The 16,690-nt window shown below is 47.3% G+C and overlaps 1 protein-coding gene across 1 annotated transcript in view; it reads left to right on the forward strand.

The window, feature by feature from the left end:
- Positions 1–16,690, forward strand: part of SCARA3 (scavenger receptor class A member 3) — a 38,926-nt gene that overhangs the window by 16,324 nt on the left and 5,912 nt on the right. The window contains exons 3-5 of the mRNA XM_066278573.1: positions 1,112–1,231; positions 4,319–4,417; positions 5,796–6,839. Coding sequence (XP_066134670.1) covers positions 1,112–1,231; positions 4,319–4,417; positions 5,796–6,839 — 1,263 coding nt within the window. The remainder of the gene's footprint in view (positions 1–1,111; positions 1,232–4,318; positions 4,418–5,795; positions 6,840–16,690) is intronic.

Genomic DNA, 16,690 nt, shown 5'->3' on the forward strand with positions numbered 1-16,690 from the left:
AAAAAGGCATGGTCCTGGGTTATGTGTTACGGATGAAGTCAGAGTTTGACACAGTGCCATCTGTCTCCAGGGCTCCTGGCGAGACCTGTCAAGGACCTCTGCCATCTCCCCCAGGGCCTGTCTTTCACCTGGCCTCGAACTGTCCCCTTCACTGTATCCCATGCCACCCTAGTAGCATGTCCTTCTTCAGGCCCACAGGAGCCAGCGTGGCATTTGGTTCCTCTGAGCCAGTACTTGGAGTCGGGCTTCTTGGTGGGTTTCAGGAGAGATCGGAGCAGCTCTTCTCGTCCTTGGCTGCATGCACCTTGTAACCACCCAGCGATGCCTGAGACCAGCCCTCGGGGATGCTGATGGCTTTTGGTCTGGAGTGTGAACAGGGCATCAAGATTTTCAAACATTCCTGGCACTCCTGATGTGCAGCTGAAATGGCACTAACCCTAGAGATGTCACAGATGGGAATATCACTGCCTTCTCACTGGGCATTCGCCATCTGCCAGAGTAGCCAGGAATAGCTGGTTCTCTCCTTCTTCTGTACCAGGGACCTCCTGGTGGACTGGAACAATTCATTTGGTTTCCATAAGAATTGCTGTGAAGTTTGGGGACTAGTGATCAATCCTCTGGTTTGCCTGGGACTAAGAGGGTTACCCAGGGTTTGTGACTTTCAATCTTGGTAAACCATCCTGGGCAACCCCTTGCTGAGGAGTTCCTGTGACATGAGCCTTCAGTGCTGAAACCAGGAAAGTCCTAGGCAAACCGGGGCGAGTCGGTCACACAGCAGTGAAACGTTTGCTGGCTGCCCCATGCTGTGGGTCACCAGTGAGGGCAATGTATCGGGAAGATATGTTTGCTCACAGCCCAGGCTGAACGACGATGCCATAGAACGATGGTAGCGATGAGTATACTTTGAAGACCCTGACTCCGGTCTCTTCTGTTCCTGAAAGCTCTAGGGCCTAGAGGAAAGGCAGTGAGATGCGTAAAGAATGAGGATCTAGAATGTGAAATGCGACGAGACAGGCCAGAGCGGGAACATGGAACTGGCTTTCAGCTGCAGCATCACCTGCTGTTCTAAGCCTCCATCCTCCTTCTCTTCCCTCCCCCCCCCCCCCCACAGGCCGGCTGGGGCCCCACTGTAGCCGCTGCCAGAAGAACTTGTCTTTGCACACGTCCGTGCGAATTCTTTACCTCTTCCTGGCCCTGCTCCTGGTGGCCGTGGTCGTGCTGGCCTCTCTGGGTGAGTGCAGACTCGCAGCAGCGTCCGGCAGACCTGGGGCTTTCCCCCAAGCCTGCATCCTCCCCGGGCTTCAGGGCTTGTCTGGTCAGGCGTCCAGCACCGGAACTCTCGCACAGACAAGCACAGAGCTATGCGGCAGGGCCCAGAGCCAGTATCTTCCTGGCCGGGGAATCTCAATGCCTGATTCAAACGGCAAAGACTGGCTCCTGATTTCTGGTCCACAGTTGGCTGTGCGCCTTGGGCAAGAACCTTAGGCTCTCAGGACCTCTGTTTTCCTAGGGATGAAATGAGAGGCTGGGACGAGATCAGCGATTCTTAGTTTTAACTCCATGTTAGAATCACCCTGGGAGCTTTAAAAAAAATATTGCTGGCTGGGCCCTGAATAATGGAATTCATTCCTATCTTTAAGCTTTCCGGATGATTCTGTGGTATGGGCAGGGTTGAGGTCACTGGTTCGGACAATTTCTAAGCCCCTTCTGGGGTCTCTGAGAATGTTTCTCAAGGTGAGGTGGGATGCCTACCTGAGTCAGGGTCACCTCAGTGTTTGTTCAAGTGCGGATTCCTGAGTGTGACCCAGACTTGCTGAATCAGAGCCATGCAGGTAAAGTCCAGGGAGCTGAAGCTTGGTGCTTCTCTTACACGCTGTAGTTCATGTGAGTGGTAGCTGACCCAGGCGACGGCCTACAGCTAGATTCAGGTTAACTTCTGCCTTCTGGATGCTAAACAGTTCATGGTAAATTGATGAAAACAAATTTGATGACTTCTCACTGTAATCACATTCCATTCCTAGCTTCAGATTTTTAAAAATCCAGGCTTCTTTACTAAAGGAAGCAGTCAGTTTGCTTGCCCTAATGGCCTAGACATCAGAGACAAGACAGGGACTAGAATGAGACAAAAGAGGGGTGGAGGGTACCTCACTCTAGGTGTTAACCCTGCACTTGTCCATCTGATCCTTAAGAGGGTACCTGGTTCTGGCCCTGGTTAGAGATATAGTAAATCATCAATTAACATCAACAATAGGTTTTTGGAAGCTGTGACTTGAAGGAAAGTGACATATACTGAAACCAGTTTTACCATAGACTAATTGATATAAATAGTTCCTATATTACATTTCTGGTCACAGAAATATCACCAAACTTCTAAATAAAGACCCAAAATACTTCTAATATTAAACATTAAAATAAATATGATCTATCTATACATTTAAGAAAGATGAATAGGAATAACTAAGAATATTTTCCAACCTGCCGATTCCAGTTTGGGGTGGCGGGTGGCCCAAGCCTACCCCAGCGGCTCGGGGTACAAGGAGGGACCCACCCTGGACAGGACCCCTTTCCATCCCAGGCGCATCACACACATGCACGGTAACTCAGAGCGCCCAGGTTCTCTCACCGAATCACTGCTACTAATTAAATCTTGACATCTCTGACCTATACAATGTTAATTAGAACCCGATTTTGATTCCAAAATTTTTGGAATCATAGCATTTTGGAGCTGATAAGAACCTTAGAAGTCATTTAGCTTCAGACTGTCTTTGTAGGGATGATCCAACTGAACTCCAGAAAGATTAATTGTCTTGCCTGAAGTCACCCAACACATTTGAGGCAAATCGAAACTAGAAGTCGAATTCTTCAACTCTCTTGCTGACGCTGACTTCATCCCTCAACATTTGACCTTCATAGGATCTGTGGGAAATCTCTTGTTCACCCTCCATCCCATCTGTGCCCTTCTCTCACTGTGTGCCCAGCCAGGCATGTGATGAAGAAAGCCAGGGGTGCTGATGCTGCCCAGGCGCTCTAGCCTCTGGCCAGCACTGACCCTTAGGAGGTACGAGGCTGCCATACAGGGTAACCTGGGATACCCCTTCCCAGAGGGCGACTTGGCGACATGTATCAAGGGCTGCAAAAATATTAATACCCTCTGACTCATTCATTCTAATTCTAGCAATTTATCCTAAGAGATAAACCATGTACACACAACCATCATATCCAGGGATTATTTCTAGGATCAAGAATTACTCTGATCTACATATTGAGTTTCATTTGTAGGCTCAGAAGGGGAGGTGCCCTAAATGTCCCCAATATTACGGAAGTTTTATATCATTGTTGATGAATCATTTCTATAGAGTATGTTAACAGACATTAAAAGTAATGATTTTTAAATGATTTAAACATCAATGGGAAAATTTCCATGATATGATATTAATAAAGGAAAGTAAAATAGAAGAGGTATTTGGAACATCCCAATTTTCTGTTGTTTTTCTAAAAATGTATCTATTTAGCTGTAGAATGGTTGTGGGGATAAATAAGATTGTAGTTATGGCTCAGTGACAGGAGTAAGAATATTGCTTTTCTTTTTATATTTTTTTCCTGATTTTTCCCTATTCTATCCTGTGGTCAGGCCCTAGTTCTGAAATCTGGGGAGAAAAGATGTTATACATATCTATCTATGTCTAGAGGTAGACATAGTCACATAGGGTTTTTTTTGTTTAGTTTAGTTTGTTTTTTGGGGTTTTTTTGACAGATACAGAAAGAGAGTCAGAGAGAGGGACAAACAGACAGGAAGAGAGAGATGAGAAACATCAATTCTTTATTGCGGTACCTTAGTTGTTCAATGATTGCTTTCTCATATGGGCCTTGATGGGGCGGGGGGGGAGGTGGCTACAGCAGAGCGAGTGACCCTTTGCTCAAGCCAGTAACTTGGGCTCAAGCCAGTGACTTGGGCTCAAGCCAGTGACCAGGGGGTCATGTCTATGATCTCTTGCTCAAGCCAGCGACCCTGCACTCAAGCGGCGAGCCCCTGCTCAAGCTGGGTGAGGCTGCACTCAAGCTGGTGACCTCTGGATTTTGAACCTGTATCCTCCACATCCCAGTCCAATACTCTATCCACTGCGCCACCGCCTGGTCAGGCTAGATATGTATTTTTTTAAGAGATGTGTGACAAACTCATAAGAAGAATTTTCTGTCTGCACCTTTGGGAAGCCCTGTAGAAGAAGGCTGGATGGTTCTGGTTGCAGAAAAGCTGATAAAAATGCCTTTCTCTGATCTAACATCCTGCCCCAATTTCTCATCTGTATTTGCCCTACAGTTTTCAGGAAAGTAGACTCTCTCTCAGAAGACATCTCCCTGGCCCAGGCCACGTATGACAAGAAGCTTATGTCTGTGCAGGAAAATCTCCAGGGACTAGGTAAGTGTCCAGTGTCCAGCTGTGCTAATGGCTATGTTGAAAGACCGATATTAATTGAGGTAGGGTGAGAATCCCCTCCCCATGCTATGTGTCCTCCATGGCGTGGTACCTGGACAGGGCAGCCTCCACCAGCCTAGGCTTAAAGGAGGACAGCATGGCTCCTTGCTCCCTGTCTGCTGCAGAGCCACCCATCGAAGGAGGGCTGCTATCCTGGGCTGGAGGTTGTGTGTGCAGAGCCAGAGCCTATGGGTGGGAAAGGAAACCAAAGATGGTTCATTCTTCCAATGTCCTCATGTGTCTGAAATTATTTTTAAGACCTTCCAAAGCCTCCTGATAAGTCCTCATCACTGCTTTAAATTGTGCACGTTGCATGATGCTCTTTATCTCCTGCTTTAACAAAGAACATTCTCATGTTGACGGTGATCCAGAAAAAGAAATAATAGAAGGGGTTGGAGGTGGTCTGCTGTCACGGAAAGAGAAAGTCCTGTTCTGGCCCATCTCAATGAATGACATTTGTCCAGTCACCCCTTTGGGCCTCATTTCTTCCTTTTTTTTTTTTTTTTTTTTTGTATTTTTCTGAAGCTGGAAACAGGGAGAGACAGTCAGACAGACTCCCACATGCGCCCGACCGGGATCCACCCGGCACGCCCACCAGGGGCGATGCTCTGCCCGCCAGGGGGCGATGCTCTGCCCCTCCGGGGCATCGCTCTGCCGCGACCAGAGCTACTCTAGCGCCTGGGGCAGAGGCCAAGGAGCCATCCCCAGCGCCCGGGCCATCTTTGCTCCAATGGAGCCTTGGCTGCGGGAGGGGAAGAGAGAGACAGAGAGGAAGGAAGGGGTGGGGGTGGAGAAGCAAATGGGCACTTCTCCTATGTGCCCTGGCTGGGAATCGAATCTGGGTCCCCCGCACGCCAGGCCGACGTTCTACCACTGAACCAACCCACCAGGGCTGGGCCTCATTTCTTATCAGTCACGGAGGGGGGGGAATCCTTGCACCATCTCCTCTGTAAGTGTATTGTGAGAAGATCAAATAAGATAACATATAAAAATATATGGAGAAATTTTAAAGTCAAATGTAAATGAGAGGAGGTTCTTGGCAACCTCAGAAAAGTTAGGAAGGTATATTCTCGAGATTTGATGGCAAGACAGAGAAAATATCCTGATCCTACATCTCAGGTTCTAGTAAAGACATTTGATAAAAATAAGATTTCACAGAGATGACAAGGCTCTTCCAAAGTAAGATTTCATAGCAGGACTTAGGAAAGGAAGGGGATGAGAAAGTCACTTGCTAATTCTTATGCTCTGAAATATTTTGCTTCAAGAAGCAACCTTTTTCCCATGATCTTTCAACAACTAAAATGTTATCTCTCTCCTAAAGATGTAAAAGCTCCGAACAACTGCTCTTTCTGCCATGAGGCTGGGCAACTGGGGCAAGAGATCAGAAAAATGCAGGAAGAGCTGGAGGGAATTCAGAAGATGCTTCTGGCTCAGGAGGTCCAGCTGGACCAGACCTCTCAGACTCATGAACTGCTCTCCACCACCAGCAGTCAAATCTCCCAGGAGATGGGCAATTGTTCCTTCTCCATCCACCAGGTCAACCAATCTTTGGGGCTCTTCCTGACTCAGGTGAGAGGCTGGCAGGCCACCACAGCTGGCCTGGACCTCTCTCTGAAGGACCTCACCCAGGACTGCTATGACGTCAGGGCTGCAGTGCACCAGATCAACTTCACCGTGGGGCAGACTTCAGAGTGGATCCATGGAATCCGCCGGAAGACAGACGAGGAAACCCTGACCCTCCAGAAGATTGTCACTGACTGGCAGAACTATACCCGGCTCTTTAGCAGCCTGCGCACCACCTCGGCCAAGACCGGAGAAGCAGTCAAGAACATCCAGGCCACACTGGGGGCCTCATCACAGCGCATCAGCCAGAATGCCGAGAGCATGCATGACCTGGTGATGCAGGTCATGGGCTTACAGCTGCAGCTGGATAACATCTCGTCCTTCCTGGACGACCATGAAGAGAACATGCACGACCTGCAGTACCACACCCGCTATGCCCAGAACCGCACGGTGGAGAGGTTCGAGACATTGGAAGGACGCATGGCCTCTCATGAGATCGAGATTGGCACCATCTTCACCAACATCAATGCCACCGACAGCCACGTGCACAGCATGCTCAAGTACCTGGACGACGTGCGGCTGTCCTGCACGCTGGGCTTCCACACTCACGCCGAGGAGCTCTACTACCTGAACAAGTCCGTCTCCCTCATGCTGGGCACCACGGACCTGCTCCGGGAGCGCTTCAGCCTGCTCAGCGCCCGCCTGGACTTCAACGTCCGCAACCTGTCCATGATCGTGGAGGAGATGAAGGCCGTGGACACGCAACATGGAGAGATCCTTCGCAATGTCACCATTCTACGAGGTGAGAGTGAGATATGGGCCAGGCTGCTACAAAGCTCCCAGGGGGCCTTGGACATCTTTCTGGACCCAGAGGTACCTACTTTCAGGCAGAAATCCTAGTGGGCTAATATAACCCTGTAGCAAATGCGTAGGGCAGCTGGCAGTTTTAACGCACTCATGAACCTCTTTTGTAAAGATGTTGTGGCTCCTAACGTCTGTCGTACACATCTGGATTTTTAGATGTGGGTTTGTTTGTTTGTTTATTTATTTATTTATTTTTAGATGTGGATTTGTTTAATTGCTCCACAGAAAGACATAGGCAGACATCGTCCTTTGGAAATTCTGTCTCCTCTTGTTTTTTCCTTCTCACCCTCTCACCTGCCCATTAGATGCCCATCACTACGATGTTATCTTCTCCTGTCTCACTCTTGCTCAGTCAGGTTCTCCATAGGAACATAACCAATAGGAGAAAAAGAGAGAGAGAAAGAGAGAGGTTATAAGGAATTGGCTCATATGATTATGGTGGCTGGTAAGTCCAAAATCTGTACCGCTGACATCCCAGGTCATAGCCAAAGACTGGGAGCTGCTGTAGAAACAGGAAGTGATGTGCCACTTGGAAGACCATTAGGTCAGGCAGGAGAATTTTCTTATTTGGGAGAGAGTCGGCCTTTTGTTCTATTCAGACCTTCAACTGATTAGATGAAGCCCACCCACATTGAGAGGGCAATCTGCTTTACTCAGTATTTATTTAAGTGTTAATCTCATCCACAACTATACCTACAGACATATCCAGAATAATGTTTGATCAAATATCTGGCTACCAAGTGGCCCAGTCAAGTTGACACATAAAATTAACCATTACAAATCTACCCCTTTTCAACTTGACCCTCACAGATATCTCCTTAAATCATACTTAATCCCCAAATGAAGATAATGACAAGGTCATAATTTCACCTAATGTACATGATGTAACTGTCCTGTGTACAACCAAAAACACAGTAACCTCTTGCCCAGAAGAGGAGGCAGAGTCCTTCAGTGATGCTGACTCTTGTCCTTGATATCTTATAACTTAAATACTATGACATAAAGTTTACAGTACTTAAATACTGTGATATAAAATCAGTACATTTTATATTTTATGTTACATGATAAAGGGGTAAGAGAGGAAAGAAACAAAGATATAAATGTTTATATACTAATAACACAATAAGGAGGAAATACTCTTAACAACTATAGTCTTTATTTCTATAACTGGCCACATGGGCATAGCTGATACTTGTAACTATCTTCTTCCACTACCCTTTCCATAGTCCCTTTGCCCCCAGCAAGCAACTCTGCTGGTCACCATTCTTTACTTGGCAGGGTGATCCAAACCTTCATTGTTGAAGGCCCAGTAGTAGTCCTGCCTGGATTGGGTTGTAGTTTTCCATTGACTTTAATCACAGGTCATACTAAGTGACCGCCTATATTCCAGACATACCCTTCCATTGTGGAGTAGTAGTCCAGTTTCTCTTTGGTGGTCGGGATCAGTCACCCAGTCAGCATCATAGCTTCTTTACCTGTTAAGACAGAGGCATGAGGAGCCCATAGTCTCTGGGAAGCTGTCTTAACTTCCTGTTCAATGGTATCATTGTTGTGTCTGCTGGCAGAAACATTCTTCCCTTTGGAATTAAGATCTCTAAGCCAACAGAGCATAAGATTGTGGGAACAAGAAGCAAAACTTTTCTATTGGGTCACTAAGGGTAACAGTGAGTGGCACACTTCCATTTCCCCCCTGAACGCTGGACCTGTGAATCCTGGCTATCAAAGAAACAGCACTACATATTAGACACTGACTCAGAGCATATGTAGCCCTGAGGGTGTTTGACCCCTGACTGATACTGTAACAGTCTTCAAAGGCCATCCCACCCTTCCAGCAAGCCAGCTGCTTCAAGGTGGTAGGAAACATGGTAACACCGATTAATCCTGTGATCACAGGCCCATTGTCACACTGTAGTCACTGTGAAGTGAGTTCCTTGATCAGAAGCAATGCTGTGTGGAATACCATGCAGATGGATGCATTCTGTAAGCACGTGGTGGTAGTTTTGGCAGAAGCATTGCATGCAGGAAGGCATGTCCATATCCAGAGTGAGTGTCTCTTCCCATAAGAAAAAAGCACTGTCCCTTCCATGAGGAAAGTGGTCCAAGGTAACCTACCTGCCACCAGGCAGCTGGCTGATTCCCCTGGGGAATGATGCCACATGAGGGATTCGCTGTTGGTCTCTTCTGTTGACAGGTTGGGCTCCCAGCAGTGGCTCTAACCAGGTCAGCCTTTGTGCATGCTGCTAAAACCATGAATAACTTCCAACACAGTCACCATGGCCACGGGGTTCATGAGCCCACTGGATGACAAGGGCCTGGGGAAGAGGCTGACTGGCTTCCACAGATAGGCCCTCTTATCCACTTGCCTATTAAAAATCCTCCTCTGCTGAGGTCACCCTTTGGTAAGTGTTCACATAGGACACAAGTCTTCACATGGTTTACCCATTCAGAGAGAACTATTCACATACTTCTTCTCCAAATTTTGTTTCAACAATTTTGTCACACAATTGTAGTCACAGTGTGACTACAGTGTGACACTAATTTTCTAATTGTCTTCTTTCCAAGTCCCTGAACATCCAGCCAACTCATTGGCCACAGCTTATGAATTGGTACACAATAAATTCTCATTTAATGTTGTCAGTAGGTTCTTGGAAACTGTGACTAAAAATGAAACAATATAAAACCCAATTTTACCATAAGTTAGTTGATATAAACAAAGTTAGGTTCTCACAGCATATTTCTGGTTACAAAAACATCACCAAACTAATAAACAGAGACCCAAAACACTTCTAATATTAAACATTGAAAGACATGTGAGCTATACATACACTGGGAAAGATGAATAAAAACAAATGAGAAAATAATTTTCCAACCTGCTTATTCCAGTTCAGGGTCTCAGGTGCTGGAGCCTCTCCCAGAAGCTGAGGGTGCAAGGTAGGACCCCACCCTGGACAGGACACCCTTCCATAGCAGGGCCAGTCACGCATCCACACTCCCCCAGACTGGGACGATGTAGAAATGCCAATCACCTAATGTGCACATCCTCAGGGTGCGGGAGGAAACCGGAGCCTCTGAAGAGAATCCGTGAAAACATGAGCAGAACGTACAAACTCCACACAGTGGCCTTGGCTGGGAATTGACCTTTTGTTTTTCTCATCAACGTTATAACAAAATGACGTTGAATGAAACGACATGATTTGAAGACCTGTCTGATTATTCCTCCTTCCAAGCAAACAGAACAGCCAAGTGCACGGTCTGAAGTCCCGCCCACTGGGAGGATGGCCTTTCACCACTGTCCTTCAGGGATGTCCCAGAGAGGGGCTGCGGTGCTGCAGCTGTCCACCTTCAGCGGAGGCCCACATATTGTGCAGAACCTGAACCTAGTCTCTTCCCCTATTTACTGATTGATCGTAGGGCACGCCCCATGAAGCCATAGAGGAAGGCAGTGTCACAGGAATGGGGGCCATAGGCATTTGGGCCACTTCTTTCTTGTGTCTTCAGGGCCTGCTCAGGCCTAATCACCTATATTCCTTGTCTATTTGATGATGGAGTGCGGCTCTACATGCCCAGCCGTATGGAGTGGGGGGTCAGAGGACACTTGGTTCACAATGGTCAGCTCAGGTTGCATGGTAACTTGCTGGCCCATGGCTACGCATTCATTCTCTCCTCAGGCCCAATAGCAGGCCAAGAACTATTTTCATAAGGAGAGCAGTTAACTGCAGAGGGTAGCGAGGCTGTGGCCCCCAATCCTAAGGGCCTGCTGAGCCATTTACTTGTGCGGACCCTCCAAAGGCTCCAGACAGCATCCCTGTTGTCACTGCCACTTCCGGCACCATTGGACCTGCTGGATCAGATGACTCAAGTGACAGAGCTGTTTGTATGGCAGCCTGAACCTGCTGCAGAGCCCTCTCAAAACCAGCAGCTTATTGGGTCACTCAGTAAATGGGCCAGGAGTAGCACACTCAGATGAGGAATATGTTGCCTCCCAAACCCAAACAGTCCCACCAGGTGTGATGCCTCCTTTTGGTTGTAGGAGGGACCAGATATGACATGTATCCTTCACCTTTTTTTTTTTTTTGTATTTTTTCTGAAGTTGGAAACGGGGAGGCAGACAGACTCCCGCATGCGCCACCGGGCATGCCCACCAGGGGGCGATGCTCTGCCCATCTGGGGCATTGCTCTGCCGCAACCAGAGCCATTCTAGCGCCTGAGGCAGAGGCCATGGAGCCATCTTCAGTGCCAGGGCCAGCTTTGCTCCAATAGAGCCTTGGCTGCGGGAGGGGAAGAGAGAGACAGAGAGGAAGGAGAGGGGGAGGGGTGGAGAAGCAGATGGGCGCTTCTCCTGTGTGCCCTGGCCGGGAATCGAACCCGGGACTCCTGCACGCCAGGCTGATGCTCTACCACTGAGCCAACTGGCCAGGGCCTGTATCCTTTACCTTTGAAGGGATACCTGAACATGCCCCATCCACAGGAACCCTAGAAATTTCACCGATGTGGAAGGACCCTAAAATTTGTCAGACTTGTTTCCCACCCTGTGACACACAGATGTCTTACAAATAGGGCTGTATCAGAGTGAGCTATCTGCCTGCTCACTAGGTGCAATCAGCACAATGTTCTCAGTAGCCCAGTGAGGTATCCTGTGGAAGGGAAAGGGACCCTGTTATCAAGATCTCGGAAAACTAAATTCTGACACCAGCCTGGAGAGTTGATAGATGCCCAAGGGAGAACAGTGGAGGTGTAATGCTGGCCTTACCTGCAGAAAGCACACGCTTCTGGTGGGCCTTCTGTACAGGGATGGACCCAAAGGCATTTGTTAAATGTATTTGCATACCGGGGAATGTGTTAATTTTCTCAACAATGAAGCCACATCTGGAGTCACTGCCTGGTTAAGTTTACATAATCCTCTTCTCACTCCTTGCCGACCAGGTAGGAGATATGGATGGGGATGTGGTGAGAATCCCGTAAATCCTGATGGTGGCACTAATCTCTGCAGTCCTTCCAGGAACATGGTATTGCTTTGCTTCACTATTTTCCTAATATCCCTCTCTCCTCAGGCCTGGGGACCAATGTGGGGGGCTGTCAGCTGCTCGGTATATCTGTTCTTTTTTCTTTTCTTTTCTTTTCTTTTCAGTATGTCTATTCTAATTCTACATTCCAGACCTGAGGAAATAACTATTCACTGGGCTCACGTGAGATGGACTTGAGTTAAAACTCCACTGATCACCTGGCTTTCGTGAGCACCTGTGCAGGTGCTCGTTGGTGACATTGGGTCTCCTGGGGTCAGTGTCAGTTCAGACCCTGTGTCCAGTAGTCCTCAAAGGTCTGATTGTTTCCTTTTTTCCAGTGCAGGTACCCAATGAAAGGGCCTAGGTCCTTTTGGATAAGGCTGGGACAAAGCTTAACAGTATAAATATTTGATAGTGTGCTGGAGTCCCTTATCAAGTGGACCCAGTCTTCCTTTCATTCAAGGGGTGTTGGGTCTGTAAACTGGCTCAAGTCTGGGGACTGATTGAGGGGCCATGACCCTTGTTTTAATGATTCAGATTAGACTTTATTCACTTGACCTAGAACTTTTCTGCTTACACAGAGTAAGAATTTAGTAGGTTTCCTTTCCATTTCAGTTCTAGGAACACCATGCTCAGAGAACTAACAGCCTAGCACATCCGACCATTCTGGTTGCTGCTGTGACTGTCCAGTCAGTAACCACACCCACCGTGCCTCTGGTGGTTGAGTGCTGCTAGTTGGCCGCTGCCTCCTTGAAATGGGATCCACTCACACACACACCCCCATTCTGGTTTCCGAATTCAGTGACTGCAGTTCCTCCTGAGAGGTGTGGCCTACAGAGAAGAGCAATCACAGAGCTCTCCTAGGGTGCTGGGCGCCCCTCACAAACTTATTTCACACAGCCGTGGTGAAAGGCACGTCTTCTGGGTGACTGGTCTGAAATGACAGATCCACGCCAACATTTCAATCTCCCTAAGTCTTTGAATCTCTTCCTCTACGTTAAACCGAAGCTGGTCCAGCACTTCTAACCCATTCTCTGTGGGTCTCCTTTTGGCCCATGTTTCAGCCAACCAGCCAACCACACTGTTAGAGCCTTCCCTTCCTGACTCCCCAAGACACAACTCTGGAGGCATGTCATCTTCCCTCTGGGTGTCAGGCTCTGTGTCCAAATTAACCCTTTTCATAGGAACACCAGGCATACTGGATTAGGGGCCACCTTAATGATTGCATTAAAACATGATTACCTCCAAAGACCCTATTTCCAAGTACTGGGGGTTAGTACTTCAGCATTTGAATTTTGAGGGGACACAATTCAACCCTTGAACATTATTGGGTTGTGTTTTTTTTCTATTCTAGTCCTTCACAGCAATAATGCCAACAGTTTTTCTCTGGAAAATGATCCCAAAGACTGCTAATCAGGGTTTCTTTTCACAAAGAACTTGTATAGCTATACCCAGATTCCCTGGACCATCCCCCATAAAGTCTGCGTCTTTGTGGGAAGAATGTTGAATCTAAAAATATAGTAGCTCTTGTTTGGCTCTAGAGAACAGAATAGTTAGCCACAGAGATCTGGTAGTTCCAGAACATATAGTTGACATTTGGGGGGACAATATCTGGGCCCAGTTATCCAGGGAGCTCCAGGGACCCCCACTATCCCAGGCAGCTCTGTACTCTCCACAGAGCTCAGACTTAGAACTTACCTCTCTGATTCTCTGGTACTCTTTAGCCATTTCGTCTCAAACGTATGTTGCCTTCATTTTGTATCATTGAGCATTTCTACTGCCACTGAGGGTCATTTTCTCTTTCATCAAGATTGGTGGTTTGGGGGCTCATGGGAGAGTAGATTTTGTTTGCCTGTTGTCCTATTTTTGTAGAAAGCCAGTTTCTGAGTATTTCCTTGGTAACAGAAATTTTCCCACACCATTCTCCTAAAATGCCAGTTTCTGAGTATTTCCTTGGTAACCGAAATCTTTTCACAGTATTCTTCTAAGAAGCCTATCTGTGTGACCTCTAGAATACAGTGTTCCAATCAAGGCATTAGTGGATAGTTCCTTTGGTTCATCCTCTAGTAATTTGTATCTTTGTTGCAAGTGAAATATAAAGCTTCCCCAGGACAAAGCACATTCACACACTTTTTTTCATTTTAGCTTCCCAGCAACTTTGTACAGTGGCCAAGATGTTACAGGAAGGTGACCTGACATAAGAAAAGGTTAAGGAATGAGCTCAAGGGCACACTGTAATTAAAATCCTGACCCCTTGCCATGGCTCTGAGATGCACATACATAGTGCCCAGCCAGAAGAGGAGGCACTGAGAACATGAGCATACAAATATCAACAAGGTGTTTCTGCTCAGTCCTGTTAGGTAGGTGTAGGATGGGGGCAGAGAGGGGAGGAGAAGGAGGAGATGAGAGACCAAAAGTGTTGGCAGGGGAACTGTTTGAGAACCTTATTCTAAATATAACCTAACCATAGTCACAGGAAATTATACTTGCTGGTGTGCTAATAACAAGCAGTGTTCTTGCCAAAGGACCTCAGCTGGAGAATAAGGTGGGATATCTGTGTGAGCTACATCTGATTCTTAGTTCAACCTCTGCTTATAGTTTTTTATTGGCCAACATTCCTCTTGGTTGTTAAATCACCACATGAAAAATGTCTCATATCGGAAAGAAAATTTTAGGGACAAAATATACATGCTTTCCTACAGGAACTTGTCGTTCACTTATTGATGCATAGATAGGTGCTGACAGGCACTGATGTTGGAACTGGCAATGAAGTCTCCCTCTGGCTGCAGCTGAGCTGCTCTCTAGAATAAGGAGAGCAAGGACAGCAATGGTCCCAGCCAATGTGGAAGGTGCCAAGTGCTGATAGTCAGGCTGGGACTCTTGAACTGCATGGGAAAGAAGCCTGGCTTCTGACTTGCTCTGGGTCCTTAGGAAAATCATTTAACCTTTCTGAGCCTCTGTTTTTTTATTTGTTTGGTTAATTTGTTTTTTTAATCTGTAGCTGAAGGGATAAGACCAGCTGTTCTCAAAGACTTCTTTTAGCTCTGTGATTAATTCTGAATCTCCATTTGCTGAACAGAAAGCCTGTGGTATTTCTATAGTGTTTGAGCCTCTCAGAAGATTTCTCTCTTCCTACTCTGTAGGATGATTTCTGTGTCTATGCTAGATAGTGTTTATGGGAATTGGAGACAGGAAACCATCTATCATTGCTTATTAGCTGAATGACCTTGGACAAAGTTCTTGGCTACTTTCAAGTCAGGTTCCTCATCCACAAATAAAACACCTGCCCTTGCCTGACCTGTGGTGGTGCAGTGAATTAAACGTTGACTTGGAACACTGAGGTCGCTGGTTCGAAAGCCTGGGTTTGCCCAGTCAAGGCACATATGGGAGTTGATGCTTCCTGCTCCTCCCTCCTTTCTCTCTCTCTGTCTCTCTCTAAAATGAATAAAGTCTTAAAAAAAAAAAACCTGCCCTACCTGTAGTTGTGAGTATCAGTGTGAATAAGTTTTTGTAAACTATAAAAGGTGTCTTAATGGAAGGGATCATTCTGAATCCAGCTTGCTTGATGGTGGGCTCCTTGTCTTACTCATGAAGCACCCAGCAGAGTGCCTAGCCCTTGGAAGGCACTCAGCAAACGTTTGCTCCTTGAATGCATAAATGAAAGCATGACCAAAGGGTCGAAGCTGAGGATGGGCAGGAAAGGGAGATAGAGAGGAAGTAAATATTCAGTCTTGTTCCATGAGCACCACCCTCCATTCTTCTCCCACACCCAAAGGGTTCAAGAGTTTACATGTTAAAAAGGGAAATGTGGAGAATGTCGCATTATTTTGTTGTTTAGGGCAGAGGGGGCACCTGGGGAGGTGGCAGTGAGGAAAATGCCTGCAGTGATGATTGCTTGCTGCTGAACAGCAAAAAAAGTGATTGATGAGAAGGACCAGGCAAGCCTTCCATCCTGCAGGAGACCTCGCCATGACAGGTGGCCGATTTCTGATACCTGGTCCTCTCAGTCCCTGCCACTGTGTCGCCTTGAACTATCATCTCATCAGCGCCACAAGACTGAATACATGAAGCTGAATGTTCTGCTCAGCTGCTCTGCCCTGAGGTCCTTATAGCAAATGCACACAGTTTCCTTTTCTCCTGACTTGTGACTGTGAACTTGAGCAGCCCTGAACTCTCACCCCACTGAAGCTGCTGAAAACCCTACTCAGCTTCTCAGCCTGACAGCTGTGGTCTTCTATTCAGCTTCTTGGCCTCTCTACCCAAACCCATTACTAATCAACAAATGTCAGGCTTAGTTCAACGAGTTTCCTTTCTCCCTGGGATTTTTGGCCCTTGAATTCTCTCCAACGCCTTCAGAAAACTGGGTTGGTATTTTATCTAATGATGCTGGTTGTACTTGGTGAGAGTTCAGCCTGTTACAAACTAGTCAGTTGTAGATAGAAGTGGAAGTCCATTAGTATTTTCTTCATTGCTCCTTGGGTGACAAAAGCCAGGATAGAGAGTTGCAGACCTCCGCCGATACTCTCATTGAACAGAGGGAAGCCTGAAGTCCAGAGAGGGACAGGGCTTTACCCAGCCCCCAGTGTGTCAGTACCAGGGCTGAGACTCAAACCCAAGTCCTCAAAGCTCCAGGCCAGTGTGCCTTCCATGGCACCAGGCCAACTCACCAAGAGGCACCCCTTCTGTCTCTCTGTCCTTCTACCCTTGTAGGCTGGCTTGTTCCTTTGGAGGGTGGACTTGGGGCGTCCCCTGCCCTTGCAGCACCCACCCCTGGCTGGCAGTGTTG

The sequence above is a fragment of the Saccopteryx bilineata genome, chromosome 1 (genome assembly GCF_036850765.1).
Source record: "Saccopteryx bilineata isolate mSacBil1 chromosome 1, mSacBil1_pri_phased_curated, whole genome shotgun sequence".
NCBI lineage: Eukaryota > Metazoa > Chordata > Mammalia > Chiroptera > Emballonuridae > Saccopteryx > Saccopteryx bilineata.